Below are 17231 nucleotides of genomic sequence, written 5' to 3'. Positions count from 1 at the left end.
GTGTGTGTGTGTGTGTGTGTGTGAAGATTTAAGTCTTTTGATTCCTAAATTTAGTTTAGACTATCAAAGATGAGCTGGTAAGATGGTTCAGTGAGCGAAGGTGCTTACAACCTGAGTTCCATCCCTGAGAGCCACATGTTGAAAAGAGAAAAATGATTTCTAAAAGTTGTCCTCGGACCTCTAGGTGGGCTGTGGGATGTAATTAATTTAAACACACGCACAGATGCACACACATGCACATTCACATGCACGCATACATACACACACATATATAATTTATTTTAACTCATTTTCGGAACTAATTAATTAGCTAGAATTAATTAGTAAGGGGCATTTATTATTTTAAAAAAAATGTTCTCTCCTATCTGGTTGGCTCAAAGACCCCTTGAAATTATCAAGCTTATAAATAAAACAAAACATATATTTAGTAATAAGAAAAATAGATTAACTTTTAAAAATTAAACAATGCTTGTACGTATGGTGCCAGTGTCAAGGTGGGTCTCTTGCGCACACTAGACAAATGCTCAGCCACAGAGCGCTATCTCTAGCCTGAAGTATTAAAATTTTAAAATAGTTACAAACTGCCTTTTCAGGACATGAAAGACTTTATCCAATAACTGGGAAAATGAGGACCGGGGAAGGACGGGAGCTCAGGCATTTGGTGAGTTAGAGACACTGGGTAAAAACTCCGGTTTCCTAACCCCATCCCCTCTCCAGTTAGGGCTTCTAGTTCACTATCTCAGGCACTCTCCCAACTTGGATGATCAGGAAACTGAGGCACAGAACGGGAGATCTGTCTCCCTAAGGTTTGGTCACCCAGTAGCACAAAGGCCTTGCCAGAGGCAAACAGCCGGAGAAAGCCGTATGGGATTAGAGCAGAGAGCTAGGTACAGCCCTAGGCAGAGGAGAGTTCTGCAGCTCCCAGGAGAGCTGGCACCCACCAACCTCTGGCATTCGCCAGCCCCTGACTCCCAGAATAGAACCAAGCAAGGTGTGGACCACTCAAGTTTGGACTCTGCTCCCAGACAGAAAGCCCTGGAACTCGCCCCTGGCTCCACATTCCTGCTCCGTTTCTTCTTGTTCTTCATCACTCTTTCTACCTTTTCTTTCTCTTTTCTCTTAGCATCCTTTCCTCAAGCACGTGTGGTCCAACACAGATCTGCCACCCCATACACAATTCCACAGATCTGTGCCCAGCCAGTGGGGTCTGCCAAATCAGGCAGGGACATTCAGGCCCTGGGCCCAGAGGCTCGGCCTCCTGGACATCACCGGGAGGGAGGCATAGTGCCACTTTAGGATACAGTTTTCCTTACACTTGCAAAGCTTGTCCTCTTGGGACACAGAACATCAGTCACTGATAAAAGACCCAAGAGGAGCCTGTTCCTTACTCAGAGTGACCAACAAATTCTGAAGAAAATAACGATTCAGAGCCAGGATGTCCTTACCCCCTCCCTCATCACCCCTCTAACTGGGAGAGAGGAATGACGTAGGCCTTGGGCTCTAGGGCCTTGGTGACACCATTTCAATTGCCTCAGATTGGGTTTTGCCACCATTTTTTATGCTTTCGTCATTCCTTTAATTTCTGGTGAATAACACTTTTCCACTTACAACAAAACCAAGTTTTCTTTCTTTCTTAATTTCTTTCTTTCTTAATTTCTTTCTTTCTTAATTTCTTTCTTTCTTAATTTCTTTCTTTCTTAATTTCTTTCTTTCTTAATTCTTTCTTTCTTAATTTCTTTCTTTCTTTCTTTCTTTCTTTCTTTCTTTCTTTCTTTCTTTCTTTCTTTCTTTCTTTCTTTCTTTCTTTCTTTCTTTCTTTCTTTCTTTCTTTCTTCCCAAGACAGGGTTTCTCTGTCCTGGGACTCACTCTGTAGACCAGGCTGACCTTGAACTCAGAAATCCGCCTGCCTCTGCCTCCCAAGTGCTGGGATTAAAGGCTTGTGCCACCACTGCCCAGCCCAAGTTTTCTTTCAAAACTAAACTTCTATCAATGACTAAAAGCAGGTCAACTGATATCAACCCAGGGACAGGAAGGTGCTAAGGGTGCTGATACTGTGCGTGGGGACAGGTACAACCCTTACCTAAGGGCAGGCTCTCTGGAGCCCACCGGCTGCCGAGGCCTTGCCTTCCCAAAGGCATCACCCTGGGCCCATCATCCCACACCAAGGACCAGCCACCTCTCAGCTTCAGCACAGAGGGCTCCATGTTCAGCCCAGCCCCAGCCCTCATCCCTAGCAGGACGCAGTGTAAAGAGAAGGAGCTGGCTTGTTTGGGGCCCCAGTCTTAGCGGTCAACAGTCCTTTCCCTTTAGGACTTCATCCTGAGCCTGTGGTGGGCCTCTTGGGAAAGGCAGGGGTGTTGGTTCTGATGGACAGGAAGAGGCAGGAGGCCTTGCAGTTGGCCTGGGTAGAAGGAGCCTGAGCTCCAAGAGTCAGTGCTTTGGAGACAGCTGGTCAAGAAAGAACAGCAAAAGCGCAGGCCTCTACTGTGCAAAACACAAGGCAACTTAACACCAGGGGACTTGGACGACATGCCTGCGCTCATAACCTATGACCAGGTTTGTATCCCTGTCCCTCTGCCTGGGCTCCCCTTTCGTATGGCAGACCTTAAGTCTCCTTAACCCTTAGACCTTAGACCTCCTTAGACCGTAAGTCTGTTTCTATACCATCTCCCTACCCCAAAATGTGAAAGCCCACAATGTACAGGGATTTCTGAGTCTCTGGGCTAGTGCCTGTTTCTGCTAGGTTGGCCTCTGCACTCTACGGCATCTCACAAGTATCTGGTGACCTTGAGCCTTTGCTACAGAACCCTAACCCAGGATGCAAAACTACCTTAGCACTTGGGTGTAGCTCGGGAACTCAAGAGCCTTCTTAATAATGTGTGTCTCAAATTAATCTAAGACGTTGAATCGAAGTCACTAAGAACGATGGTCTAGAGGTCCCCTGGATCTCCCTGGATTCTGTCTCTGCTGTAGCTGGCTGGTCCTCCTTCTCCAAGGATCGGTTCCCCCTTCCTGTGAGATGGTAAGAAGGTGGGAGTAGGGAGTGCTTCTTGAGCCTATAGGTGAGTGGGGTGCTTCTGTCCTCAGACCTAGGATCCAAGTCAGGGACAAAGCTCATTCTCCTCACTCCCAGGAGGCCTTTTAAGATGAGAGCACCATCCAGCCTTTAAGGGGTCCCTGTGTCATCTCAAGCCCCAAGCTGTTGTCCCACCAGTATGGTCTTAGGTTAAAAGGCTCTGCAGTGGTGGCCACGAGGTAAGAGCTGGCAAGGGGCCAAGCAGACAGGACCCAGGTCCTCTAGCACAAGCTATAGGAGTTGACGGAGGAGATCTACCTGAGAGAACTGCTGTCAGCAATCCAGTGATCCCAAGGAAGAGCCACATGTCTGGTGCCATCTCCGACTGCTACCCACGCCTGCCTGTAGGAAGTGCCATCCTGGTCCAGGGAGGCAGCTGTGCCGACGGCCGACGGCTTGTCTCCCCCACGCCGCCCTTTCTGTTCTTGTTCTCAGTGTCCTCTGCTGCACACTCTATCTCCTACACACAGGCCCAGCCTGTGAGTATCTCACGCCTCTACCTTCTGCTTGTGGTTTTGGTCTCCAGGAAGCCAGGCTGTTGTTACAGGGGTGCTGTTACAGGGCTGTTGGGGTGTGGGAGCCCAAGCTGCCTTTTGTAAGCCCACCAACCAAAGTGAACCTTAAGAATCAAAGAAGCCCATGTCCAACGAACACATCCCTGAGAGTCTTCCAAGAAAGACAAAGAGATTGTGCCTCCTTGCCTTGAGGAAGAGACAGCTCATTCCCAGAGATGCTCTAGCAACTGGTGCTTCTGAGTGAAATAATGCCTCCCTGCTGCCCCTCCTACAGAATCCAGCTCTCATGAGGTTTCCTTCCAAGGTTTGCCTTGTCCTTGGGAAGGTGGTGACTAAGAGGCAGGAGGATAGGATCTTGATGGACTTTTCTTTTGCTTGTGTTTATCAAGGAGTATGTCAGGTGTGCTGTGTGTTGTGTGTGTGCATGTGTGTGGTGTATGTGTGTATGTATATATGTGTGTATTATGTGTGTGTGCATGTATATGGTATGTGTGTGGTGTATATGTGCATGTATGTGTGTCTGTATTACACACATGTGTGCGTGTGCATATCTGTGTATATGGGTGTGTGAGTGTGTATGTGTATATGTGTGTATCTGTGTGTATGTGTGTGTATCTATGTGTGTGCATCTCTCTGTGTGTGTATCTGTGTATGTGTGCGTATGTGTGTGTGTATGTATGTGTGCATGTGTCTGTGTGTGTATGTAAGCTTGAAGCTGATGTCAGGAGTAGTCTTCAATTCAGTTGTTCTCTATGTATTTATTTATTTATTTATTAAGGTTGGCCACTCACTGAACCAAGAGCTCCTGACTCCACTAGTCTGGCTAGCTGGCTTCCCCTGGAGGTCTCCATCTCTGCCTCCCAAGCGCTGGGATTACAGGAGGCTCCGTACCTGCCAGGCTTTTATATAGCTTCTGAAAGTCTGACCTCTGCTTCTCGTGCTTTTCTGGCAAACTACTGAGCCATTTCCCCAGTTCTGGGGTGCACTAGCAAGGGCTTAAGCTTTTCCAAAGGAAACCCCAAAGAATAGGGGATCTCAGAGTAGGACTCCCCCACCTCCACATGCCCCATCCCAGGTGGGAGTTGCACAGAGTACCAAAGAATCTGGACCCCAGCTTTGAGGACTGCTGGCTGTTTATGTCATAAGGGCTGGGCAAAAGCACAAGAGGATTTTCAGCAGATGGCGTTGCAGGAAGACTGCTGGGAATAAAAAGATTCAGGGAGGAAAGGGCTAGAGTGGGAAGGACCAGGCTGCCTGGACGTGCTGATTTGGGCTAGGAAGTAGACTGTGTGCATTTAGCTCGCCAATGAGCTCCCCTTGGAACACATACTAGGTGTTAAATAAGTTTTGTTGAGAGAATACAGGAATGGATAATTTGGCTCTCTTAGCAGAACCCTAGAGCCTAGAAGGAGACCGGTTCCCGATTCCAGTTGTGCCTCATACACACATTTTCTGGTTCTCCACTTCCTCCATTCTAGCTTGTTTTCATTTCTTCGCTTGTGTAATGGAGAGGATTTCTCCCACTTGTAAGAGTGTCTTACCAGCTGAGGGGGATATTTGATGTGGCAAGTTGGGAAGCCATAGTGAATCAGGCCCCTCCCAGTGTGAGACCCCGCCCAGATCAGAGAGAAAGAGGGTGGGGTGGGGTGGGGTCAGAAATCGGTTCTGGTACCGGCTGAGGGCGCCCTCTAGTGAACAGTGTCTGGCGGAACAAAGGGCCCTGGGGCATATGCAGTTCCGTCTGGCTTCCAGATTCCACCCCACGCATCGCCAAGAGGCTTGAGAGTGTGCAATCTTGGAATCGCCACCTCTGGAAGAAAAGAGATAAAACAACTTCCCTGCTTTCAAGAAGCATACAATTCTCAAGAGTGAGATGGCTCAGTGGGTAAAGGTGCTTGCTGCCAAGTGTGATGGACTGAGTTCAATCCCTGGGACCCACGGATCCATATCACATGGTAGAAGGAGAACACGGACTTCCGCAAGTCTCCCTCTGACCTCCAGACATTCACCCACACAGACATGCGCTAAAAAAATAAAATAAAATATTAGTGGATCCAAAACCAGAATGGAAGAGGAGTCTTCTCTAAAGACAAAAGAAAAAATGGAATAAAAAGAAAGGACAGGTTTTAATGGCAGAGGGAGGTACAGGGGTAGTGTGGTATTCTGTAGCTGCCTGCAGCTACTACGAACTGGTTTCCTGGAATAGAAGCTGAGGGATGGATGGGAAGGGGCGAAAAGAATGAGGCCAGGACGATAGTTTACCGATCAAGGCCCCAACTTTAATGGGGGTCAGACAATTTAACAGTTTGGGCAAGCCCCTCCCCCCAGACTATGGGCTGAGTTCCGGTGAAGTTGTCTGGCAGTCCTAGGCTCCACTGGTCAGGCAACTGGGTGGGTCACCTGCTTAATTCAGGAATTCGTAGACCTGGAGGAACAATGAACTTCACCTTCACTCTGAGCTTCTCCACCCTAGGTGGAGAAGGATCCTGACTAGCAAAGGAATCCGCGCTCAACAAAGGCTGGGAGAAGTTCACCTTGACCAACGCCAAGTATACTCTGAGCACTCCACCCTAGGATAAAAAATTCCTGCTGTAACCTCCTTCTTATTATGCCCTAACGTCAGATTCCTGCCCGTTTGCCTTGCCCTAACGTCAGATTCCTGCCCGAAGCCAGGAATTGTCCTTGGCCACTGTCAAGTTCCTACCACAGGCATGACACCCCAATATGGCTCTGTTCAGTGTAGGTGTTCCTGGTAGGGGAACTGGGTACCTCAAGGCAGGACAGCAGAAGGTGAGTGTTTTTGTGGCTAGACTGACATGATATACTCCAAGCCACTCATGCTTCGTGCTTAGAGCAGGAAGCTAGAAGATGTGTCCAGTTGGATGCTCCTATCGGTGAAGTCATATTTATTTTTAACTCTTAGAAGCAAGACCTTTGGCTCTCGGTTTTCAAGGGACACCAGTGGCATTCCGGACTTGAGGAATGCAGGCATTTTCAGTATCTCTCCACTGATCTTGGCCCAGCAAAATGACAAAGGCATGGGTGTCTAAGCAGAAGGAAGAGAAAGCCCACAGAAGTAGCCCAACTCCGTGCATGTGTCATGGCATGTGCAAACCCCACTCTCACTATATATGTATGTGTGTGTGTGTGTGTGTGTGTGTATAATGCACATATACATACTTACTTAAGACAGGGTTGGTGAAGGTGAATTGTAATGTGGAATTTAATGTTATCATGGCTTCACAGAGACTAACATTAAAACTCAGCCATTCCCCACTTAATGTGTCTTTTCCCCACTTAATGGTTTTGTACTAACACACGTGGGTCATCTGGAACAGACTGGTTCACTAAATTAAGAATTATTTACCCCTTTCAAATATCAATGTGCTTTATTACACAATATCAGGAAATCAAAGTCACTATATCTCTGACCCCATCCAGGAACTTCAGTTGCTGGGAATTTGTCTATATCCTGGAGGCAGGGTTTTCTAAAACTCAGAGTTTTCACTTAAAAGCTCCAGTTCCATCAGTAGCAACAAGCACCACCAGTTGTTTCCCTTGATGTGACAGGCTTGCTTTCTTCCCTTTCAAAACACTTTGCCTGACAGTTTCTTCAGTGTGAACAATTATGGGTCCAAGTAAATTTAACATTCTTTTCTTGGAGATTTATTTCATTTTAGTGTGAGTGTGTGTGTGTGTGTGTGTGTGTGTGTGTGTGAGAGAGAGAGAGAGAGAAAGAGAGAGAGAGAGAGAGAGAGAGAGAGAGAGAAAGCGCACATGGGTGCAGGTACCCTTGAAGGTCTGGAGAAGGCTTTGGAGGCCCTAAAGCTAGCTAGAGTCACAGGAAGTTATACGCCCCCTGCATGGGTGCTAGGAACAGAATCCCAGTCTTTTACAAGAGCAATAAGACCTTTCAGTGTCTCCAGCCCCCAAACATGGCATTCTTTAAAAAGAAAAACCAATCCAGACAGTCCAGGGGAAAAGTTCCAGAACTGAGAGTCAGGAGCTTGCCTAGATGCAGTCACTGTGCACAGCACTCTGAAGTGCTTAGTACCTTTGTGCTTACTACTTGTGTGTCAATTCAATAGCTACAAATCAAAAGCTACAGTCATCTGAGAGGAGGGAGCCTCAGCTGATAAATTGCCTCTGTAAGATTAGGCTGTAGGCAAGCTTGTAGGCCATTTTCTTAATTAGTGAAGTAGGGAAACCCAGCCAATTACGGGAGGTGCTCTCCCATGGACTGATGGCGCTGGGTCACAAGGAGCAGTCCAGCAAGCAGCACCCCTCCACGGCCTTTGCACCAGCCCCTGATGCCAGGCTCTGACTTGTCTTGAGTTCCTCCCTTGGCTTCCCTCAATGAACTGTGACTCAGAATATATGAGCCAAATAAACCATTTCCTCTCCAAGTTGATTTTGGTCACAGTGTTTCATCACAGCAGTAGTAACCCTAACTATGACAATCTTCTTCCCGTTTTGTTACACATAATGTGTATAAAGATGTGTGCATGATGTATATGTGTGTGTGTGTAATTGAATATGTTTGCCCCCTTCTCTATTTCTTTCTCTATCTCCTCCCTACCACCTTCTGTGTGTGTGTGTGTATGTGTGTATGTGTGTATGTGTGTGTGTGTGTCTGTCTATCTGAAAAGTGGAGGTCAGAATCAGGTGTCTTCCTCAGTCTCTCTCCACTTGATTCTTCTAGACTGAAGGTCTCTCACTAAACCCAGAGCTCACCGATTCTGGTAGCTGCCACCCCTATCTCTCACGACTCCGAGGAGCGTTTAATCCAATAGCTACAGGGATTTTTTGGAGGTTGTCCATCAGTTTGTGACTCTGATAATCAAAGCCTTGGAGCCACAACAGAGCGAGCTCTGGGAAATCAGGGGCAATGTTGCACACAGCCAATGTACTTAAAAAATTCTTTGATTTATGACTTTTTTTTTATCCCATAACTATGAAAATTTCATGGAACCCTTAGCAGGTTAAAACTTATTATTTGGAGTGACTTGAATCCATATTCCCTACCGTGGTCACTGAAATTCAGCGTAAGAATAAACTACCTTAGCCAGGCAGTGGTGGTGCACACCTTTAATCCCAGCACTTAGGAGGCAGAGGCAGGTGGATTTCTGAGTACGAGGCCAGCCTGGTCTACAGAGTGAGTTACAGGACAGCCAGAGCTACACAGAGAAACCCTGTCTCGAAAAAACAAAACAAAACTATCTTGGCCAGGTGATGTGGTGTACACCTTCATCTCAGCACTCTGGAGGCAGAGAGGCAGGTCTCTGAGTTTGAAGCTGACCTGGTCTACAGAACAGTGAGTTCCATAACAACAGGGATGTACAGAGAAACCCTGTCTCAAAAACCAGAGAGAGAGAGAGCAAACTATGTTTTGCAAGTGTGCACTATGTTTTGCAAGTGTGCGCATCTGAGTTTGGATCCCAGAACCCACTGTAAACGTCAGGTGGTGGTGGCAGCCTGCTTGTAATTTCGGCTTTAGTAGACAGATGAGTAAAACCTCAGAGCAAGCTGCCTATTAAGAGGAGCCATATTGGTGAGCTCTGTGTTTGATTGAGAGACCCTGCCTCAGCGAATAAGAACCACGGAGAATAATTCCCAACATGAACCTTAAACCTCTACATGCATGAACACTACCCCCAGTACATGCCTACAAACATGCATAATACACACACTCACAGAAGAAGAAATTAATAAATTACTTCTTATCCCCATTGATTGCACAGCTGTGTTTTGTCCAGTCAAGGGCTCCCTGTAACTTCCCACTGGGCATTTGAACCTTAGATCACAAGGCCAATGGCGAGGCCACACCCACTGAAACTTTAACCCTTCTGCAGCCATTCCTAGGTCAGTGGTTCTCACACAGTGGGCCACGACCTCTTTGGAGGTTGAATTATGCTTTTACAGGGGTCTATCTCCTTAGACCATTGGAAAACACAGATATTTACAACTTACAACAGTAGCAAAATTACAGTAACAAAAATAATTTTATGGTTGGGGATCCACCACAACTTGAAGAGCTGTTTTAAAGGGTCGTGGCATTAGGATGACTGAGTGCCAATGGACTAGGTTTCCATAACAAATGACCACAGACTTGATTTCAAACAGCAGAGATTTATAGGCATCATTCAACAGATATTTATCTACTCCATCCACTTATCTACAGGAGAAAGGCTTTTGCCTCCCGGAATGTTGCGCCTGAAGGCATTTTTCAATGATCACAACAAACATCTGTGCTGTTTAAGGTCCCCCAGGAACCACACAGCTCCTGGATCTGTTGGACGGAAGTGTAAACTTTAAGAGGTGGCACTTGTGGCAGACAGAGATTAATCTCACTGCCGTTTGTTTGGATTTAGAATCGGCCAGGAAACATAGCTCTGGGCATGGCTGTGAGGGTGTTTCCAGAAAGGCTTCACTGGTCAGGAAAGGCCCACTCTGAACGAGCATCACTGTTCCTTAGACTAGTGTCTGGAACGAAATTAAAAGCAAAAAAAAGGAACTGAGCACCAACATTCACCCCTCTGCTTCTTTTTGTTGTTGTTGTTTATTGGATATTTTCTTTATTGACATTTTAAATGTTATTCCTTTCCTGGTTTCTCCTTCAAACACCCTATCCCATCCTCCCATCCCCCTGCTCACCAACCCACCCACTCCAGCTTCCCTGTGTTGACATTCCCCTACACTGGGGCATTGAACCTTCTCACTCAAGGCTTCCCTTTGATGTCCAACAAGGCCTTCCTCTGCTACAGATGATCTAGAGCCATGGATCCCTCCATGTGTACTCTTTGGTTGGTAGTTTAGTCCCTGGGAGTTCTGGGGGTACTGGTTGGTTTATATTGTTGTTCCTGCTATGGGGCTGCAATCTCGTTCAGCTCCTTGGGTCCTTTCTCTAGCTCCTCCATTGGGAACCCTGTGCTCAGTCGAAAGGTTGGCTGTGAGCATCCACCTCTGTGTTTGTCAGGCACTGGCAGAGCCTCTCAGGAGACAACCAAATTAGACTCCTGTTAGCAAGTGCTTGTTGGCATCCACAATAGTGTCTGGGTTTTTGATTGTATATGGGATGGAATCCCAGGTAGGGCAGTCTCTAGTCAGTCAGAATGGCTAAGATCAAAAACTCAAGTGACAGCAGATGCTGGCGAGGATGTGAAGAAAGAGGAACTCCTCCGTTGCTAGTGGCATTGCAAACTGGTAAAACCACTCTGGAAATCAGTTTGTCAGTACATCAGAAAACTGGCCATAGTATTACCAGAGGACCCAGCTATACCACTCCTGGGCATATACCCAGAAGATGCTCCAACAGGTAATAAGGACACATGCTCCACTATGTTCATAGCAACCTTATTTATAATAGCCAGAAGCTGGAAAGAACCCAGATGTCCCTCAACAGAGGAATGGATATGGAAAATGTGGTACATTTACACAATGAAATACTACTCAGCTATTAAAAACAATGAATTCATGAAATTCCTAGGCAAATGGATGGACCTAGAAAATATCATCCTGAGTGAGGTAAGCCCCTCTGCTTCTTGATTGCAGACAGAAGGTAACCAGCAGTAACCAGCTTTCCTGCCACCTTGCCTTCTTATGGTAGAGTGTAGACAGTACCCTCAAACCACAAATCAAAACAATTCCTTCCTTAAGCTGATACAAAGGTCTTCTGGTCATAAGGAGTGCCCTTGACAGGGGACTGTCCTGGCTTAGCTTAAATGTTTATGTGACATTGCCTAGATAGAGTCCCTGAGAAACTGACAAAATTGCCTAGATCAGGTTGTGCTCTCTGTGTCTGTCTTGATCGTGAATTGGTGGAGGAGGGCCCAGCCCACTGTGGGTAGCACCATTCCCTGGGAAGGTGGCCCCGCGCGATATGAGAAAACTACTTTTCTATCCTCTTCCATGACTTCTTTGTCTTTTTGCCTATATCCTGTCTTTCTTTGTCATGTTACCATTTCTTGATCCCCTCTCTGTTATGCTATACTCTCACAGCTGTTACATATACACATGTATGAATTATAGGCAAAGATCCACATACAAGGGAAAACATGTGGATTTTTTCCTTCCTGAGTTAGGGTGACCTCACTTGATATTATACTTTCTAAGTCTACTCATTTTCCTGAAAACTTCATGACTCCATTTTCTTGAAGCTGAATAATTATATGCACACCATTTTCCATTATCCCTTGGTCTGTTGATAGACAACTAGGTTGGTTCCATTTTCTTGCCACCAGAAACAGAGCTTCAATAAATATGGGTGAGCAAATTTCTCTAACAGGTTATGGAGATCTCCGTGTGCATGCCCAGGAGGGCAATAGCGGGGTTATCCGGAAGTTCTTTTAATTTTCTGTCAAAATTAATCCCCACAATGGCTACATTTCTTTGCATTCTCACCAGCAGTGGGTAAGGTTTCTCCTGCCCACCCCCCATTCTCATCAACAGTTTACTTGACAGATTTCTTGTTGACAGCCATCTGACTGGGGTAAACAGTATTTCAAGGTAGTTTCATTTGTATTTATCTGACAACTGGGAGTATAGAACACTTCCCAAAACAGCTATTGTGTTTCCTCCTTGGAAAACTGTTCACTTCACTAGTTCATGTAGTGATTGGAAGTTTTATCTTAGTATTCTGATTTCTTCAGTTCTTGGTAAATTCTGAGCATCAGTGCCTGGAGTGCAGTTTGTAAATATTGTCTCCCATTCCTTGGGCTGTTTGCTCTGCTGATGGCTTCCTTTGCTGTGCAGAGAGACTTTTTAACTTTGAGTGGTGACGTCTGTTGGTACTTCAAGCTAGTTGCTGTGCTATCGATGTTCTGGTCAGAAAGGTCTTGCCTACCCCAATGTCTCAAAAATGTTTTCTATGTTTTCATCTAGAATTGTGAGCATTTGGGGATTTAGATCAATATCTTTAATCCATTTCTGACTGAGTTTTATATGACATGAAATTTTTGAATCTAATCTCATTATTTTGTAGGTAAATATCAACTCTGTCATAGTAATTTTTTTGATAAGTGGCATAAATGTGTAACTGATAGCCAAAGTGTAAAACCCGAAGAGAAACTCATAGCCTCAATAGTCATTCTAGCTGTATAAAGGCTAGAGTTTGAGATGAACTGTTCTACTTTAATTTCTTTCTTTTTACATATATTAATTCTTTATTTTATTTTTTAATATATATTTTTGTTTTCTATATTCTTTGTTTACAATCCAAAAGCTTTCCCCTTTCCCAGTTCCCCCCCTCCCCATATGTCCCATAAGTCCTCTTCTCTCCATACATTCTCCTATCTTTCCCCCTCCCTTTTCTCTGTCCTGGTACTCCCCTACAATGCTGGATCAAGCCTTTCCAGGATCAGGGCTCTCTTCTTCCTTCTTCATGGGAATCATTTGATATGCTAATTGTATCTTCAGTATTCAGAGCTTCAGGGCTAATTAATATCCACTTATCAATGATTGCATTCCATGTGTATTCTTTTGTGATTACGCTACCTCGCTTAGGATGATATTTTCCAGTTCCATCCATTTGCCTAAAAAATTCATGAATTCATTGTTTTTAATTGCTGAATAGTACTCCATTGTGTTATATATACCACATTTTCTGTAATCCATTCCTCCATTGAGGGATATCTGGGTTCTTTCCAGATTCTGGCTATTATAAATAAGGCTGCTATGAACATAGTGGAGCATGTGTCCTTATTGCATGCTGGGGAATCTTCTGGGTATATGCCCAGGAGAGGTATAGCAGGGTCCTCCGGAAGTGTCATGTCCAGTTTTCTTAGGAACTGCCAGACTGATTTCCATACTGGTTGTACCATCTTACAATCCCACCAGCAGTGAAGGAGTGTTCCTCTTTCTCCACATCCTTGCCAATACCTGCTGTCTCCTGAGTTTTTAACCTTAGCCATTCTGACTGGTGTGAGGTGAAATCTCAGGCTTGTTTTGATTTGCATTTCCCTAATGGCTAATGATGTTGAGCATTTCTTAATTTCTTGAATTGTGACAAAATACTACTCTCCCTCCCCACAAAAAAGTAGCTTAGAGGACAAAAACAGTTTTGGGGGGCTCACAATTCCATGTTACAGGCTATCATAGCAGAGAGGTCACAGTGGCAGGAGCTCAAAGCAGGTATTCATACCATATCCTCAGTCAAAAGCAGAGAAAAATAAATGGATTAAGACTTGCTTAATTGCCAGGTCAGTGGTGGCCCACGCCTTTAATCCCAGCACTTGGGAGGCAGAGGCAGGCAGATTTCTGAGTTCGAGGCCTGTAGAGTCCAGCTCACACATTTTAACTGTGGGTTTTCTGGAAGGAGAGATAGGTAAGGAACAGGTTGCAAGAGAAATCACATGGAGAGACACAAAAACACATGGCTTCTGGTTCAAGTCTCCATCTTTAATCATAATGCCTCTCTCCCAAGAAACAAAGGCAGACCAAGCCACTCCCCTAAAGGCTGGAAACCTTTCTTCTGGTTCTTCAGGAGGTGGGTGGTCAGGTTTCTGGCTGCTTTTCTTGAGAGCAGTGGGCAGGGGGAAGTCACAGAGGCCAGCCTGGTCTACAGAGTGAGTTCCAGGACAGCCAGGGCTACACAGAGAAACCCTGCTTCAAAAAAAACAAAAACAAAAACCAAAAAACCAAAAACAACAACAACAACAACAACAACAACAACATAAACAAAAAAGACTTACTTACTTGTTTAGCTTGGTTTCTTTATCCTTATGGAGTTTGGGACACCCTGCCTAGGGAAAGGTACCTCCCACAGTGAACTGGAACTTCCTTCCCAGGTTGTTTAATTTACAAGATAATCCCCTCCCCCCCCCCCCCCCAGAAATGCCCGCAGGCCAACCCTTTGTAGACACACCCTCGGGGGACTTTCCTCAGGAGACTCTAGTCTTGTCAAGTTGACACAGGTAACCATCACACTAATTAAGGTATAGATAGACATGGTTTGGCCCTCTACTGCATGCCAGCTACAGGACTAGGCTATCGCATGTTAATGCTTACAAAGAATTCTACTGTAAGTATAGTTCTCCTGTAGTTTTCAGATAATAACGTAGACAATCGACCCTAAAGGGTTCTGACTGTGCCTGTTTTCATGTTAGTCAACTCCAGAGTTTGTTCTCTTGGAGAGGAGGTGGCTACCATGTGCTGGGCATGTCGCTAGGTGCTGAAGCACAGAAAAGAAAACGTAACCCCTGCTCCCCGAAGTCTCTAATCCCCTGGAGAAATAGACAGATGAACAGAGAGCATGACTTGAGTCACCACAGGCGCTCTGAGGGGTAACCCAACCTCCCTGGAGAAGATTAGGGGGACTTTTAAGAAAAGGTGACTACTGGGCCAAGTCCTGGGGGACTGTAGTAATGAGTCATGGAAAGTTCTAGGCTTGAGGAACAGCATGGGTCAAGATATCTGCAGATGAATTGGAGCTGGAAGCTGGGTAGAGGGCAGAGTGAGCCAGGAAGTGTACAAAGAGTAGAGTGAGAGAAGAAGCTCTGGATGGGCCAGGAGGGTTTCACCGAGGTTAACAATGGCGTTCGGATTAGTCTAACCCCCGGGGAGGAACCTGAGGCTCGGGCTATCAGCTCCCGTTCCACTCATTAGAGGCATCTGGCTCTCCCAGTAGTGGTGGGAAGGGAGTAAAACCAAGTCTCTGAAGCTTGTCTCCTGTGGCAAGAAAGTAAAGAATTGCATTCTATTACTTGCACCTGAGCCTTTAAGAATGGATGTGTTCAATCGGGCAGAGGGGTGGCACACACCTTTAATCCCAGCACTCAGGAGGCAGAGGCAGGCAGATTTCTGAGTTCGAGGCCAGCCTGGTCTACAGAGTGAGTTCCAGGACAGCCAGGGCTACTCAGAGAAACCCTGTCTCTGGTGGTGGTGGGGGAAGAATGGGTATGTTCAGGCTGGAGAGATGGCTCAGCCTTTAAGAGCACTGACTGCTCTTCCAGAGGTCCTGAGTTCAAATCCCAGCAACCACACGGTGGATCACAACCATCTGTAATGAGATCTGATGCTCTCTTCTGGTGTGTCTGAAGACAGCTACAGTGTACTTATATATAATGAATAAATAAATCTGTTTTTTAAAAAAAGAAAGATAGAATGGGCGTGTTCACTCCCTTCCCTTCCCTTTATACCTGCAGGAACTTGGAATCCCCATGCCCCGGACTGGTAAGAGCTGGAGTTGCAGGGGTATACCATCATGACCAGTGCCACGGTTTTCTTTGCTGTTTTTGATTTCTCTAAGCAGAAGAGAAAACGCTCTCTTCCTGGATCCCTGAAGATGACTGGCATCGAGTGAGCATTATCACTTTGTCTCCATCTTCTGGCCTGGCATTTGTCACCTCTGCCTACCTCCATGGCTACTGAAGGACGGAGTTGGGCCTATATGACCTGAGCTTCATTGCCACATCTTGGTGTCAGAGGATCCTGAAACATCCTCCAAGAGAAGAAGAGGTGTGTTGTTGGGAAGAAGAAGTGCCTCTTCTGTCCCTGTCTCTGCCTCTTTGTTTCTTTCTTTATTTTCTTTCTTTCTTTCTTTCTTTCTTTCTTTCTTTCTTTCTTTCTTTCTTTCTTTCTTTCTTTCTTTCTTTCTTTCTCTTTCTTTCTTTCTTTCTTTCTTTCCTTCCTTCCTTCCTTCCTTCCTTCCTTTCTTCCTTCCTTCCTTTCTTTCTTTCTTTTTTCTTTCCTCGTGCTCTGTAGGCCAAGTTGGCTCTGATCTCACAGAGATCTGCCTGCCTCTGCCTCTTGAATTCTGGGGTTTAAAGTGTGTGCCTCCATTCCTGGCCTTACCTCTGCCTATCCTAGTCAGACTGTGTCACCCCTCTCTACAGTGAGCTGTATGCGTCCATGGATTCTTCTCTGCCACAGCTGGCCTTCTTCCTGATATAAAATGTCAAAAGCTGGGATGAAAGGGCTGGAGAGACAGCTCAGAAATTTAGAGTCCTGGCTGCTTTGCTAGAAAAAAGGTTTGGTTTGGTTGCCAGCACCCACATGATAGATAGCTCACAACTGCTGTCACTGTAGCTCCAGTGAATCTGATACCCTCCTCACACCTCTGAAAGGACCAGGCACTCATGTGGTATACATACATACATACTACATACATAGATACATGTAAAACATTCACACACATAAAATAAAAATAAATGCATCATCGGGCGGTAGTTGCACACACCTGTAATCCCAGCACTTGGGAGGCAGAGGCAGGTGGATTTCTGAGTTCGAGGCCAGACTGGTCTACAGAATGAGGTCCAGGACAGCAAGGGCTACACAGAGAAACTCTGTCTCAAAAAACCAAACAAACAAATAAACAAACAAACAAATCTTTAAAAATAAATGAATGAATAAAACAGGCTTAGACTGTAGCTCAATTTGTAGAGTGGTAGCCTAGCATGCCCAAGGTCCAGAGTTTAATGAGCAGCACCTCTTATATTGGACATGGTGACACACTCCTTAAGTCATAGTACTCTAGAAGTGGAGGTGGGAAGATCAGAAGTTCAAGGTCATCCTTGGCTACATAGTGTGAATTACAGGTCAGCCTGGCCTACATTGAGACCTGGCCTTATAAACCAAGCAAACGGGGAGTTGAGAGTTAAGAGCACTGACTGACCTTCCAAAGGACCCAGTCTAATTCCCAGCA

General features: G+C 45.7%; 1 protein-coding gene across 6 annotated transcripts in view; it reads right to left on the bottom strand.

Moving 5' to 3' along the window:
- The window catches only part of Cd6 (CD6 molecule), a 41961-nt gene extending 38386 nt beyond the window's left edge, over positions 1-3575 (bottom strand). For 4 of the 6 annotated variants that reach the window (XM_052189784.1, XM_052189785.1, XM_052189787.1 and 1 more), the window contains exon 1: positions 3336-3574. In XM_052189784.1, the coding sequence (XP_052045744.1) occupies positions 3336-3396 (61 nt within the window). In that variant the 5' untranslated portion in view covers positions 3397-3574. Of the gene's footprint in view, positions 1-3335 lie in introns of all 6 variants that reach the window. The other 2 variants (XM_052189786.1, XM_052189788.1) reach the window with 1 other exon arrangement.
- Positions 3576-17231: the final 13656 nt, after the last annotated feature.

The sequence above is a fragment of the Apodemus sylvaticus genome, chromosome 1, assembly GCF_947179515.1.
Source record: "Apodemus sylvaticus chromosome 1, mApoSyl1.1, whole genome shotgun sequence".
Classification (NCBI taxonomy): domain Eukaryota; kingdom Metazoa; phylum Chordata; class Mammalia; order Rodentia; family Muridae; genus Apodemus; species Apodemus sylvaticus.
This window is presented reverse-complemented; position numbering and strand designations above follow the sequence as displayed.